The sequence below is a fragment of the Monomorium pharaonis genome, chromosome 8 (assembly GCF_013373865.1).
Source record: "Monomorium pharaonis isolate MP-MQ-018 chromosome 8, ASM1337386v2, whole genome shotgun sequence".
Taxonomy (NCBI): domain Eukaryota; kingdom Metazoa; phylum Arthropoda; class Insecta; order Hymenoptera; family Formicidae; genus Monomorium; species Monomorium pharaonis.
The window spans coordinates 15,270,270-15,286,891 of NC_050474.1; the positions used below are offsets into that span (position 1 = coordinate 15,270,270).

The window sequence follows — 16,622 nt, forward strand, 5'->3', positions numbered from 1 at the left end:
TTATTACTCAGGGTGTTTACTACCGGAAAAACTGAAAAAACAATTAATTTTTTTATTTATTTTTCAGAATTATGGGATTTTCACAAGTTTTTATTAATACTTGGAAACATTTTTTAAATTGTACTTTTGAATTTAAATTTTGTTTCTCTTTTTCTAACAATATTCTTTGATCATTTTTTCTGATAATGTCACAGCAATTAGTAATGAACAAACTAAAAAGTCTGGTAGTAAAAAATATTTTTGTTACATGTGTGTCGAAAGTGACTCCTTTCGTAGCTTTCTACCGCCCGAAAAGTCGCCGTTTACCTTCAATCCAATTATCCTACGCAAGTAAAGTACATTTTATTGTTTTTGAGTCTTCAATAGATGGAATTACAAAAGTATTTCTCCCCCAAATTTACAGCACTATCACTTAATTTAATTCATGATTAGCTGACTTTACTTACATCATTATTTCACTTTTATGCGCGACACGCATGCGGTAACTTTTGCAGGATTACCAACGCTTAGTCACTTTTGCAAACTTAACCTTGGCTAACCTGTCAATTTACACTTAAGAATTACACTTTGACGCACAGGTAATAAAAAATATTATTGGCCTGTTCTTTTTAACTGCACTGATGCACTGGTGCAATAAGTTAAAGTGAGACAAATATATTTTTTCTTATTCTAACTTGTTGCACCAATGCAGCAGTGCAACTAAAAAGAACAGGCCTTATATGTAACATGTGCGGATTGACTATTCCTACTCGTGCGGGTAAACGTATTAGCCTTCGGCTTGTGCGTTTGTTCTCGTATTTGCCGACTATGTAATAGCCGACTTATCGTAAAATATAAATGTGTATTCGTATCATTAAAAAGGTATACATGAGTAATCCCTTATTTTTGCCGATCCGTAACCTCTTCGTGGGCCCAGTTTCACTGTTTGTGCTTATTTAGGCAAAAAAAATCAAAAGTGATTATATTTGAAAGACTTAGAGGTTTTTCATGTCGCTGAATACAAATTTGATTTGGTGAAAAGAACAAAAAAATGTAAAAAGTAAAAACAAAAAAATGTAAATCCTATTATGGTATCCTCCACGTGATACACTCTGCGGCTGTGAATATATATTTACTAGCAAATGCCGGCGGCGAGACTAGAAGAATTGTTAATATTTAGTTCTTTTATTTAAAGAGAAAAAACTAAAAACTTAAAAAAATTGATGTTTACATCTCTTGAAATAGAAGTATTTAGAAATAAAATATTCCTAAAAACTATAAATCTAAAAATCTTGTTGATAAAATTTTTGTATGTTTATCTGTTTTGACTTCTATATTAATTTCGTCATTTTTAATTTTATAATTTTGAATTTATGTTTAGCACTTGAAAAAAATAAATGGCTGCGTTTAGCGGAGAATGTAGCGGTGGAACTGTTGCAAAATTCTTTTATATGATTGTGTTGTACCTTGTGGTGCAACAAATACCCAGCTAGCAAAATGACGCAAACTTTGCGCGAAGTTTGCCGCAAACTCGAGCAAACCTTTGCAGCAAAATTACGACAAGGTGTGTCCGCATTAAGCTTAGTTTTTGCTGGCAAGGCTTGTAAATAGTATGACGCATATTTTATGCAAATAACAGGGTAAAATTTGCTAGTAAAGCATAACAACAAATTTGCAGTAAGAACCAGGCAAACCTTGCCATGCACAATGTGATAGCAAATTTGTGGCAAGAACAGGACCAATCTTGTCGAAATTAAGATCAACAAAACTGATTAGTCCAATATCATACGTGAATGGTGCAATCGTACTTGGTTCTCTGTTCTCGACAAGCCTCCTTTATTAATCCAGTAGGTAAATCTTTTTCACGAGAAATGCGCCAATCTCGAGATAGATAGTAAAGTCACCAGAAATAAAGTTTAAAACCTGATAATGCAACCCTGTTATTTGCATAAAATGTGCGTCCTACTATTTGCGACAAGCCTTGCCAGCAAAAACTAAGCTGTTTACGGACACACCTTGTCACAATTTTGTTGCAAAAGTGTGCTCGGCAAATTTTATTTTGTTCTTGCTACTAATTTGCCGTTATTCTGTGCTTAACAAGATTTCCTGTTCCTGCCATAAATTTATTGTCATGTCGTGTGGCAAGGTTTACTCTGTTATTTGCTTAAATTTTGCATTTTATCATGTCCGAGCAAATCTTGTAAGTTCTCTACGTAATATTTATGTACAAGTCTCTCTGTTATTTGCAGCATCGCGTGATGAAAACTTTTGCCGTAAATTTGTTCGAAACTTTTAGAAGACAAAGCAACAGACAGTTACTTGTCATAAAATTGTTGTCAAAATTGAAATAATCCTTGCTATAAAGCTTTCACGATATGTGATTTTAACAGGCCTGGCTAGCTGGGTAATTTTGTCGGGTTTGTTCATGCTTTGGGAACTCACGAAAGGAGGGTTACACTGGCAGGGTCCTCGAGTCACTGACACACTTGTTTTTGCTAATTAACAGAATGTTTATTCGCCGTATGATACACTGTAGTTTCTTATACTTGCGGTCGGCGAAGGTGTCTTACACAGAGGTGATTAGATACGGCGCGCGGCTCTGAGATAGCGCGCTGTATATTCGCTCGCTCGAGGTTCGCTGTGACTAATGCTGCTTTCCATTTATCTGAAAATGAGATTGAGTCACTCAGTAATGTGTGTATTTTACTCAGATAGTAACGTCATTACTCAGTGATTTAAAGAAATATGCAAGTGATCACGCTTATTTTAATGACAAAATTATTTCAATATATAACCTCACTTCTAAAGTGAGTATGCGAGACTCACAATCAGTAAAGCACACGGTCTTGAAATTGCTCAGATTGTAGGAAAAAAACTCAGTTGAATCTCACTTGTGAAAATGCAAAAGGAACGTGCATTTAACTGAGTTATGACGTCACAAGTGAAATTTATCTGAGTTTTGATGTAAATGGAAAGCAGCATAAGTCCCGAATTCTAAGTTCCGTACTCTAATCTCGCGGGCCGTACATATCGGTTTGATTGACTAATGACTGTTCCGCGGCCCATTATTTGGCGGGTGCTTAAGTAGTACTGCGGGTTTGGTATAATAGTGAGGCAATAGGCACTTAGCATGACTATATTTGGTCATTATCCGCGCGCATTCGGCGCGCGGGAAATATTTGCAGCTTAGCAACAATTGCCAAAACGCAAATATGCATTTTCGATGACATGATTATTGCTAAGCTAAATTCCGAGATGCGTTGACCGGTGCGATGGTCGGCCAGCAGCACACGAGGCATGTGTTATTCGACACCTCGCGATAATGAGTCTTCTTCGACGAGCTCTAATATCTTTTTAAATTTAATTTTAATATTATTTTATTTATTATTGGTTGTGAGAGCCACGCTCACAACAATTGGTTTATACATTTAGTTTTCAACACGAACTAAGGGCAAGAACAAATTGGAGAATTTTACAACAGTTCCACCGCTACATTCTCCGTTGAACGCAGCCATTCATACAAGATTTTGTCGAACAATCAATTTTGAAACTAACACTTTAGTCAGATCATATTGGAGTTTGCCATTTTTAATTTTGTTCATGAATTTGTATTCAGCTATCTAAAAACCTATATATAGCGCAAGTTTCTTTAAAACCAATTAATCAAAGAATAAACATTGTGCTTAGACTACATACTACTGGACCGTGGATCGCCTATGAAAACTGTTACTGAGTAAAGGAAAAGAGACATCGCTATAGTGACATATATATATCGAACTAGCAGTCGTTTGTGCTAACTTTTGTTCTAACAGTTACACTGTGACATTTTATGCAAATAATTGATAGGGCTTAAAAAAATGTATCAGATCTGCAATGAAATATACGGCATTTTTTATAGAATCCGTTGATATCAAGATTATTTTTACTGTATTGACTATACTTAGGTATCCACAGTTATTAGCAAGAGGATATGTCAAAATGTGGCAACGCAGTACTTGGCAATTTACTCCCTCGAGCTTTGTTTCTTTGTCACACGTGCGAGAAAGTACTATCTATCTTTTTTTTACTCGGCAACGGTCTGCACAAGAGTAGTTTAGTAGAATTAGCATTTTTTCAAAAAAAAAAATTGATAACTCAGGTTTGACTGTGCATAAAGCACAATTAATATGTGTAGATTAAGATAGGTACGTTTGCAACTCGCAAAAAGCTGGGGGTTATTGCAAAATTACGGGTTGAAGTGAGGAAAAAGTAGTTTTTTGCTTGCGTTTCGTAAACTAAAAACGGAATCGAAAAAAGTTTCAAACAAAAGTTGTAGATATTAAGTAGATCTACAATAATAAGTTTGGTTCATTAAGATCGGTCGATTAGTTTGGTTGTAGAGTAGAAAAAACCATAAAAAATGACCATTTCTTTAATTGTTTATAACTTTCTTAGAAATTAACTTAAGCATTTGAAATTGTAGGAAAATATAGCTTTTATGACGATAAAAAAGTGTACCAAATTTCATAAAAAAATATTAACCACTTTTCGAGTAATGGCAATTGTTTAACCAAAACGCGCTAAAATTTAATTTCTACATTTTTGAGACCATGCACGAACATGAACCAAAGTTTTTTCTCTTCTTAAAAAGTTGCAGTATTATATATCGGTATTGCGAAATGTGTGCAATGCAATTAAGTGCCTCAAATAAAAATAAGCCTAATTAACAATAAAATGATTTTTAAAATATTAACGCTATCAAAATGGGGTAAAATGCATTTAAAAGATGCGATTTTTCTTTAAATTAAAAAAAAAGAACATTGTCCTAGGTTGCTCAGAAGCCGAGATAATTTTTTTTGTTTGAAAAATCACTGTTGCTACAGTTATGAATATTAAGAGCTGAAATTTTGACAGCGTCTTATTAAATAGTTAAAGTAGCCTTTCCCAAATGTTCGAAGCGATTCATGAAGATTAATCACTGTAAACGCGTTAACAAAAGCAGTATCACTCGAGAGCGGCGGCCGAAGGCGCGCGCGAGCGCGCACGTTGTCTGCTAGCGCGTGGCCAGGCGAGCGCGTACAAAATTGATTTGGCGCGTTCAAATTACTTCAATCGTTAATATCTCGGGAACTAAGCGTCCTAGAAAGATGATTTTTTTTAAACTGGGCTATCTTGACGAGACAAAATTAATGAGCTAAACTATTTTCTTATATCTCCTCAAATAAACGTTCTAATTAATTTTCATCTTTTTTAATTATTTATTTCACGCGTTAAATACGTATAATTTATTTACCTATGCGGCGTGTGCATATGCTCTTTGTTATTATAATTTAATTTTTTTATTACTCTTATTGCAAGGAATCTACGCTTTTTATTTCTTTTTTGCACAATTTAGTACAATTAACAAACATTTATATCTAAAAAAAACTAATGTTATATTACTAATATTTAATTGTAGGTTAAGGTTAATTTAATAATAACATAAATGCAAAAATTATACTAAATTATGCAAAAAAAATAAAAAACATTCCTTGCAATGAAAGTAATGAAAAGATTAAATTATAATAACAAAGAGCATATGCACACGCCGCATAGGTAAATAAATTATACGTCTTTAACGCGTGAAATAAAAAAAATTAAAAAAAGATAAAAATTAATTAGAACGTTTATTTGAAAAGATATAAAAAAATAGTTTAGCTCATTAATCTTGTCTCGTCGAGATAGCCCAGTTTAAAAAAAATCATCTTTCTAGGACGCTTAGTTCCCGAGATATTAACGATTGAAGTAATTTGAACGCGCCAAATCAATTTTGTACGCGCTCGCCTGGCCACGCGCTAGCAGACAACGTGCGCGCTCGCGCGCGCCTTCGGCCGCCGCTCTCGAGTGATACTGCTTTTGTTAACGCGTTTACAGTGATTAATCTTCATGAATCGCTTCGAACATTTGGGAAAGGCTACTTTAACTATTTGATAAGACGCTGTTCAAAATTTCAGCTATTAATATTCATAACTGTAGCAACAGTGATTTTTCAAACAAAAAAAATTATCTCGGCTTCTGAGCAACCTAGGACAATGTTCTTTTTTTTTTAATTTAAAGAAAAATCGCATCTTTTAAATGCATTTTACCCCATTTTGATAGCGTTAATATTTTAAAAATCATTTTATTGTTAATTAGGCTTATTTTTATTTGAGGCACTTAATTGCATTGCACACATTTCGCAATACCGATATATAATACTGCAACTTTTTAAGAAGAGAAAAAACTTTGGTTCATGTTCGTGCATGGTCTCAAAAATGTAGAAATTAAATTTTAGCGCGTTTTGGTTAAACAATTGCCATTACTCGAAAAGTGGTTAATATTTTTTTATGAAATTTGGTACACTTTTTTATCGTCATAAAAGCTATATTTTCCTACAATTTCAAATGCTTAAGTTAATTTCTAAGAAAGTTATAAACAATTAAAGAAATGGTCATTTTTTATGGTTTTTTCTACTCTACAACCAAACTAATCGACCGATCTTAATGAACCAAACTTATTATTGTAGGTCTACTTAATATCTACAACTTTTATTTGAAACTTTTTTTGATTCCGTTTTTAGTTTACGAGGCGCAAGCAAAAAACTACTTTTTCCTCACTTTAACCCGTAATTTTGCAATAACCCTTAGCTTTTTGCGAGTTGCAAACGTGCCTATCTTAATCGACACATATTAATTGTGCTTTACGCACAGTCAAACCTGAGTTATTAATTTTTTTACAAAACTGTCCTTTTTGAAGCTAATTCTACTGGACTAGAGCTGATGAGCGGTCCAGTAGTAAATGGTCTAAAGATGATTTTATAATTGCGTAAACGTAGTTGTAAACACAAGGTTGTAAGAAATCAACTAATCACAGTTGATAATTCTTTAATCACTAAAAAAATAATTAAAATATAATATGAACTTTTTTGCCAGTAGTAATAAATAATAAATAAGTTTATCAAGTTGACTTTCTGGCAATTTTGTTTATTAAATAAATGACGCTTCAAACATTAATTTTTGGTCCTCTTCAGGTATAAATACAAGTGATTAAATTACAACATAACGACTTAATGTATTCGGATCAGCGAAATATACAGCAAGTTCTACAAGAGATATAACATAGATGTAAAATTAATAACATTAAGAATAAATTATAACAATAAAGGAATATATAGAGCAAAAGCAGAAAGATATAAATTAAAATAAAATATTGAGAACGTACGTGTCCAAAGTCAATGAATAAATTTATAAACCAAGTATGATTAGTAATAATAAAATGGTAGTAATAATAAGATAAAACATAAAGTAAGAAACGAAAATATAACATACATCCATCATATAACGAGTCTATGAATCGACTGAGGATCAATAACAAAACAATCTCAGATACATGATGGAAGTAACAAGGTGTGCTATTACCTCGAACGAATTTTTGTCACGTTCTGCGCAGCACCAATTTTCCGCCATTTTGCATAATTACTATAGCAATCGATTGACAGGTTGCCGTTTAAAATTGACAAGTTGTCATTTAAAATGCCGTCGTGTTTATTTTTAAATAAATATAAAAATTTAGGTAATCCTACTGAGATGTTGATTAATCAAGGAAATGACTGGATTAACTACATCTCTAGAGGAAAGATTATAAGGCCTTCTCCAGACTTATTTAAAGCGGCAATAGTAATGAATGAAGAATTCCAAGCGTACCATGGATTCTTCTTGCAGAAAGAACCATGGATATTTCAAACAGTCGCAAATAGAACCGAAAAAAAAATTGATAAAAATATAATAATCCCGCGTGAAGTTTTATTATGTTTAATTAAAACACGAACATATATAAGACTTTGCATAACAAATAAAAAAATTTTGGTGAAAAATAATAAAATAAAACAAAAAAGAAAAATGAAAAAATTTACTAATAAAAAGTAATTTTATATTCTATTATATAACATAAATGTGATAGAAAAAGGCAAAGATCAATATTTTCTGTTTTGTTTAAAAGATATATTATATATTGTTTCTCTGTGTTTATCAGTGTTATATTTGTATTTATGTGTTTGTATTTTTGTCTTCTAATATATTCACACTATAATTTTAATTACATTCAAAAATATTTTATTATAATAATAACTTTTTCTTGCTCGAATCTTCGTTTAATATCCATTCAAATTATACAAGATGGCGGAATCTTGGCACGCTCTCTTATTGGTCAATAGAAATGCCTGCGCAATAGGACACCTTGTTACTTCCACCATGCTTAGATATATATATGGAAAGTAAACATTAAGCGATTTTTATTATTCTATTATATAATATGTTCAATTCTATTATATAATAAATTCTCATTCTTTTTTATGAAGAACATCTTTGCATATTCTCTTTTTCTTCTGTTTTTTTTTTTTTTTTGTATGGAATACTCGAGGTATTTGCCACTCGAAGTTATGATTTAGACTCTAAATAAACAATAAATAAGTTTATCAAGTTAACTTCCTGGCACATTTGTTTATTAAATAAATGACGTTTTGATACTCTAAATTTTAAAGTAGTTACTGACCACCAAAAGTTTACTCTTATTCTTTTCTATGTCGCTCATATGTTCTTTTATTCGTGTCTATAAGTGGTTTGTAAAGAAATAATTATTTGTGATTGGTTAGCTTTTTACAATTTTACATTTACAACTATGTTTACGCAATTATAGAATATAGAGATTGTGCACCAAATAGTGGTAAAGCCCATTGAGGAATAAAGATTTTCCACGCCACATGGCGTCAGTGCCCACAAAGGGGTTAATCACTTTTGAAATTTTGTATTTCCGGTGAGCTAAATCTGTATATTGCGGATATACCATTTATTTTATATTATTTTTTTTCAGTGTTTTGTCAAATTTAAACCTTTGAGTGCATTTTGAGAATCATCTTGATTCCAAAATTTTTTTCTACCAGGAATAATCTGAAAGAGAAATCCTTTTCCAAGTCTGATTTTTTTAAGGGAAAAGAGGTAATCTTTTTAACAGAAAGTACCATAGGCAAATTGCCACAAGTAAATTAAAAATATTTGGGAAAAAACTTCAGAAAATTTTGGAAAAAATTAAGCAGCTTATATTTTTTCTAGTGAGCTCTTATCAATAAAATCCTGAAAAAGATTTTAAAACTTAAAAATTAAAAAATTCATCCTTTTTTTTGTAAAATTGCATTTCTTTACACTTTTAATTTTAAACCTATTTTTTAATAATAAATGTTTTTTTTAATTTAACAACGCGGACTTAAAGTTGAATATATTTATTACAAAAAATATTTTAATATTAAAAAAAAGAAAATTTATAATTTTTGAGACTACAAGTAATCGCCTGTGGTCAATTTCACCTCCATGATTCTTAAAGATTTGCTACGGAAGTGTGCACTCGAAAGTTTAATATTTAAAACTTAAATATTTTGTCTTGTAATTTATGATTAAGGAACATTAAAAGATTTAATAGAATAAATTTATTTAAAGCTATGTTAAAAATTTTTTTAATTTTATCTGGTATTTTGAATAAAAATTCTTGTAAAATCTGGGCATATTTTTACAAAATTTGTAAAAGTAAACACCTTGTTATTTATCGCATGTGGTTATGATACATACAGCCAGAATTGATTTTATCTTATTATTCAACACATAGGTACACGCCTTTCCGTAATAGCCCAGGAGATAGTGCAAATGACATATTAGATCGTATTGGTTCAGGATATATAGATGTGGAAAGTGGAATATGGTGCCATATCTCTAGTGAAGTTAAAGAACTGGTTAAGAGAATGTTGCATTTGGATCCCACTCGAAGACCTACAGCGGCTGTGATTTTAAAATACCCATGGATTGTAAACCGACATCTTATTCCTCCAAAAGTATTGCCGGACGGACCAGAAGTTATTAAAGATCCACATAGTCTCAAGGTATATATTAATATCGAAATGAATTTCTACGTAAGAGCTAATATTATGTTAAAATAATAAATGTTTTGTTTACATTTATTTTCAAAATAGTGAAAATAGTACATTGTGTAACAAGTGCTGAAAACCCGCTATTGTCCACGAGTGGACTATAGTAGAACCACATGAATTAAATACTTTTTTTTGTTACAAGTGCGTAAATAGTGGCGAAGATGAGAGTGGATTTGGGAGAAAGTGCAGGGAGTGAAGTCTATGCGAATAAAGAAATTTTAGTTTTTGTAATAAATAAAATGATATTTAGTGATATTTACTTTTATATATATTCAAATATTTTTCTTTTGACTTTGTGGCAAAAGATCTTTTGTAGTTTTTTTCACAATTTGGACGATCTTTGAAAGTATGAGTTTGCTGTCACTTTCGAGTATTATTATGGTATTCGGATGTTGATATTCATCCTTGATTTTATTATTGACATTAATTGTATCACCATTATTGTATCGACTTCATTTACGTGATTTAATGTTTTTGAGTGACACGATTTACAGGTTAACCTAAGGTTAGGGTTAGGTTAGGTTTATAAAGGCGATAAAGTGTTAGTAATTTTTATACAGGGTGTAATGTAATCGGAAACCATTCCGTAATGGAAAGATAGACGGGATCGAGATGAACATAAAAGTCCAATATTGTCTTGGGTTAGGTCTATCAATAATCGAGACAGAACTATTAAACACGATGTCTCCGCAGATATTTTGTCATATTCCAACGAGAAAATATACTTTCCTAACAGGAAACGAGAGAATGATAGACAATAATATCACTTTTTGAAATTCTTTCTTTTTGATTCAGAGAAGTAATGGATTACAAAAGAGAAATCAATTAGATTCTTGTATTTTTCTTGATATCTATTCTGAACCAATCAGTAAAAATCTGTCGTAATTAATAATGTAATTAAAGATAAAAGAAATTCCGAGTTCCCTATCGTTATGAAAGAAAAACTCTTCGTTATATTAATAATATTTGATATTGAACATCTCTCATAATTATCGTAGAAGGCATAATCTATTGTGAAATCGTTACATCAAGAGATATTTTTCTATCGTGTTATGAACAATGAGTGTAACATATTATATGGATGTATCGCGCATTTTATAATTTTCTAATTAAATATTTACGAAATGAGAATGTATGAAAAATCAATCGTAGATATTAATCGTAATAAACCTTCGTTAATTTAACATTCCATGGAAAAAAACAATAAGAAACGATGAGAGAATTTGATGCGGCAAATATTATAATACACTTACAAAAGAAAATTATCACTTTAAGAATTAATCGTGAATTTATGGTAATTTTTTATTAATGTTTTCATCAAGGATTTAACAGTACGACACAATTCGATAAGAAACAAAGTTAGAATTGTATGATACTGTAAATAAGATATTTAAGAGAAAGAAAGAATCTTTTGTGAATGTACGAAAAACTTTTATTAATTTACTTATTCACAATTACGATAGAAATTAGATTATTTGTAGATTCCATAAGTATCTATCGCTTTTGCTCTTTTTCGACTTTCTTAATCACAGCAGTTTGTTACGGTTTTAATTTGTCATATCTTTGCTAACTCCTAATTTGTCAAGTAATCGCGAATGTGCATAGCTGCCATCGCCACGAGTGTTGGCGCGGTGCGATGAGACGCGAGGACGGCGAAGCACAGGCAGCGGCATCGCTTCTCCTTCTTCCCCCCGCCGCCGGCAGCCAATGCTCGACACAGTGGGCCGTGCTACAGCTCGAGCGTCTCGGCTCTTCACACGGCGCGCTCTCATTCGTACAATTTGAAAAATTTATATTTCGATTATTGATAGACTTAACCCAAGATAATATTGGACTTTTATGTTCATCTCGATCCCGTCTATCTTTCCATTACGGGATGGCTTCCGATTACATTACACCCTGTATATGAAATACTTCCATATAGCCAATCTCTGTAAGTGGGCGAGCGAAAACATCACGGTGCAAACGACATTGTTCTCTCTGTCTACGTGTCTACTGGTGTACTTTGTTTACGATGCACATGCTCGATCATTCTCTTTAAGAGAAAGCAGGAATTGTGGTGGGGACATGTTTAGTCGCGCACGCGCATCGCGAAGTACACAAATAGACAGAGGAAATGATATCGTCTGCACCGTGATGTTTTTGCTTTCCCACCCAAGGTCTGTAGATGAACGATAAGAGGGGAAGGAAGGTCTTCGCATCCATTGTTACACATTTGACGCCAAAATGATCGGGGCCAATACGATGTATCAATTCCACCTTCCCCACATTCCACTTTTACTACTACTCACTTATTCTTCTTGTACAACGAATACTACACATACACTGTACAGTCCCAAAATGGCGCTCATGCGAAAACCTTAGAACATACATACATGGAAGGGGAATAGCAGCCTGAAACGTGTCCGGAGGAAGTGAGAAAGAAAACGTAGTTGCCTCTCACTCGCGAGATACTGCTCAAAAGTGCGCATGCGCGGCTATTTGGGACGCACACAAAGCATCATGCGTGTACATATACACAACATGTGTGAACATGTAACTAATATAACCTTAAACCTTATACTCGAGCACCGGCCAAATAGACGACGCAGCGCACAATGCCAGCGCATGCGCACTTTCGAGCAGTAACTCGCAGAACGAGTGAGCGAAAAGTTACGTTTTTTTTCTCACTTCTTTTGGACATGTTTTACCTCTCGAGAACAAAGGCATTTCCGCTTTCATATATATGTTCTAAGACAAAAACCTTCCTTTCACTCCCGTCGTTCATCTACAGACCTTGCTCCCACCTACAGGCATATATATAATACTTCTCCTATGAAATAAGTTTGACGTTAGCAATATATGAGTATCATATATTGCTAACGTCAAACTTATTTCATAGGAGAAGTGGGTGAAATCAAAGAGAGAGAGGTAGTGAAAATCATGTACCTGCGCAAGCGTTGTGCGCAAGCGTGGCACATGGTTAGTAGGCACGCGCGGAGCGCGCGGTAGCGGGAGCGACTTTTGCGCATGCGCAAAACTGTCAAGATACATCAAGTCGCATCGTAATGTTTTCACCCTTTTTCAAGCCCAATTAGCAATATGAGTATTACATATATGCCTACAGGGATTGGCAATAAAAGTACTGCATATATTAGTGGAGTGCCCTTAGATTTTGACTGCGGAAAAATTCAATACAGAGGAAACTCAACAGGAATCTTTTTTTCAATATATCCGAAATAAAAAAATTGTTTATCTTTTTAAATGGTGAGCTTTTTTTATTTAACAAAATAAATGCAAAATTGAGGTTTTTGGCAAATAATTTTTTGATTAAACATTTTTTTTTAAATTAATATCGTCAATCGAAAGAGCAGGAAATTTAATATAAAAAATATTTATAAAGATTTTTTTTAAACTATAATTAAAAGAGTTAGAATTTTTTGAAAGTCTTTGCCATTTTGTTAGTGACCTAGAGTAGCGGCAAGTGCGGAGCGCGTGATTTCGCGCACTCGGTACAAATACGTCTCTAGTATCAGTCTAATTAAAAAAATATTTTAAAAAACGATTGATTTTGATAAAACATACTTTATACTAGAAGTTTAATGTAATTTTAATGCAAAAATAACATTTTGAATATTAGTAATCGAAACATAATGTTTTATCATATGAAATTCTCGACTTGATCCAGTATTTTGCTTACCATTTTTATAAATTTATTCAAATTACTTTAAAACTATAAAATATTATTCTTGATATATTTTATGAGCTCTGTAAGTTAAAAAAAATTACAAAAATTTATTTTGCAAAATGCAAGAGTTCAAAAGTTCGTAATTTAAAAAAAATCGTGTTTTTTTCATAAGTTTTTCTTGGGATATTCAAGACTAAAATAAATCATAAAATACTGTAACGTTTACCGTGCCGCGCATTCGCTCACGCTTGCACTGCACACGCTCGCGCATTCCCGAGCACTCGCCCGCGCGCGAAATAAAGCAACACGTTACGATTAGGAATGCAGTTTATTAAAAGCACACGTAAACGGTAACTCTCGGCTTGACAGCTCAAAACCGAAAACCAAACGACAACGAAACAACTTCAAAACGAAGCGACCGTCAGCTGACGACGGCAATCGATATATTGATTTTCCTTGGAATAAAGCTCGCGTTTCACACACGCGAGCTCGCACCTAACGATACTTTCATAGGTATGCCTTTTAAAGCTTATAATGTGTACTTTATGATGGTACTATAATATTTTAGTAAAAATAAAAATTTGTTAGTTATATACGTTAATAATGAATGAAAAAGTTTTTTTACTCACAAGGGAATCTCGCAAACCCGAAAATGCTGATTTTAATGAAACTTGGCATAAATGTAGAGGGGGTAAATACATGAATTTAGAAATTTTTAGTTGGTGCTTATAAACGGTTATACTAACTATACTGTTTACTTTTTGAAAAAAAATTTTTTTTCAAAAATTTACTTTTTATATTTTTTCTATGTTGAATATTTATTCCATTAAAATTTCAATTTGAAATTCGACACAAATGTAGAGGGGCAATACATGAATTTAGAAAATTTTAATTGGTGCTTAAAAACGGTTTAAAAGGTTAAAATCACCCTTCAAAGGTTTGTCTTTTTTCGATATATCTCGTAAACTTAACGAAATATTAAAAAATGTTTTATACAAAAATATTTTAGTATAAATCCCTCCGTTTAATTACGCCGTTCAATTAAAAAAAAATTTAATTAAGAACATTTTTTTTATTAAAAAAATTTTTTTAAAATTAACTCTTATGTATTTAGCATTTATAAAGTAATTATATTATCGTATACTATGTATTATTTATATCATCTATGTGTATATTATCTATGTTATAATACTATATACTTATATTAACTGCATTCCTGTATGTATTATTTTTTATGTGACAGTTGTGCAATATTAGAGTAGTTACATTGTTTTCACACAATGTTCATTCTATCTGTCACATATTTTACATTCATGTTTTATATTCGTCATGTCACGGTATGCATCATATTAATAAAAGTGTTTTGTATCTTTATTAATGATTTTACGCGTCATTTTCACATCAGTATCAAGTGACGTCTAACGTGTGCTTCATTATTCTGTTAAATTGTTTAAATTTTTAATTAAACAAAGCATAATGTTACACATAAATGTTGCAAACATTTTTAATGTTAATTGTTTTATTTTAAATTACACATATTTTCCCAACGCCTACAAATAGAAGAGAAATACAATTATATGAAGTGATACAGAATATTATAACAAATAATGTAGCATTTGTTATACAAACTGATATACTTTGGACTTTCAAAATTATTGGGAAGTGGATTTAACTGACTTAAAATTTGTAACAGATAAAGAAGAAGAATTTAGAAAATGATAATTATGAACCTGATAATAAGAATAATTGTGAACCAGAAAACAAAATTTTAAATAGTAGCTATAAGAAAAAGAAAACTGTACAATATTGGAAAAGTGGGAAAAATGGCCGATACGTAGTATAAGATAGTATAATTACTTTATAAATGCTAGATACATAAAAGTCAATTTTATTGAAATTTTTTTTAATTAGAAAAATTCTTTTTATTTAAAAACATTTTTTTTTTAAGTAAACAGCGTAATTGAATGGAGGTATTTATACTGTACAACTTTTGTATGAAACATTTTTTGATGTTTCGTTAAGTTTACGAGATATATTGAAAAAAAAGACACAAATGTCTCAATCTTTAAAAGGTGATTTTAATCTTTTAAACCGTTTTTAAGCACGAACTAAAATTTTCTAAATTCGTGTATTGCCCCTTTTTACATTTGTGCCGAATTTCACTGAAATTGAAATTTTGATACAATAAATATTTAAAATAGGGAAGATATAAAAAGTAAATTTTTGAAAAAAAAAAAAATTTTTTTAATAAACAGTATTTAGTTAAATAGAAGTATTTATGCTGTAAAACTTTTGTATAAAACATTTTTTAATATTTTGTTTAGTTTATGAGATATCGAGAAAAGGCAAAAACTCTCAATTTTTGAAAGGTGGTTTTAACACTTTGAATCGTTTATAAGCACCAACAAAAATTTCTAAATTCATATATTTATCCCTTCTATATTTATGCCAAGTTTTATTAAAATCAGAATGTTCGGGTTTGCGAGGTCCCTTGTCAGTACAAAGACAAAATAAGGGTTATTTTAAGCATCTATGATTAATAAAATAAAGTTTTTTTGCAATTTGAACGCATAGAGGTTATAAATAGAGATTTACTTTTGTAAAATATCTTAGATTTTTTTAAATTATAACATTTAACAAAAATTTTATAAATATTACATGAAATTAATTTTTGGCAACGTAATACATGATTTCAGTGTAATTTTTGCCGTGCAATCAAATGGCGCTATTAGTTTTTCTTAAAAAGTCGATATTTGTAATTTGTTTATAACAAAATTTGTTTAGACATATTACAAAAATTGACTTAAAAAAAAACTAATAACACCATTTGATTGTACGGCAAAAATTATACGAAAATGATGTATTACGTTGCCAAAAATGTTTTTTATTTTGCTATAGTAGTGTTATAAACAATTTGTCTGTCTGTACCTGTTATTGCCGATGGCTAGACTTTGGGTCAAAAGAACATTTTAAGCGTAAAAGAAATAAGTATTATATACTAAGTGT

General features: G+C 31.4%; 1 protein-coding gene and 2 long non-coding RNA genes across 4 annotated transcripts in view; 2 read left to right on the top strand and 1 right to left on the bottom strand.

The window, feature by feature from the left end:
- LOC105839265 (ribosomal protein S6 kinase 2 beta) overlaps positions 1-16,622 on the top strand; it is a 77,417-nt gene that overhangs the window by 32,094 nt on the left and 28,701 nt on the right. For both annotated transcript variants that reach the window (XM_036291297.1, XM_036291296.1), the window contains exon 13: positions 9,631-9,901. In XM_036291297.1, the coding sequence (XP_036147190.1) occupies positions 9,631-9,901 (271 nt within the window). The remainder of the gene's footprint in view (positions 1-9,630; positions 9,902-16,622) is intronic.
- LOC118647087 lies at positions 63-9,023 on the top strand. The gene is made up of 2 exons (XR_004964395.1): positions 63-861; positions 8,845-9,023. It is a non-coding gene; the product is annotated as an uncharacterized LOC118647087 (long non-coding RNA).
- LOC114254211 lies at positions 2,469-4,802 on the bottom strand. The gene is made up of 2 exons (XR_003625567.2): positions 2,806-4,802; positions 2,469-2,644 (listed from the first exon to the last, which is right to left on the bottom strand). It is a non-coding gene; the product is annotated as an uncharacterized LOC114254211 (long non-coding RNA).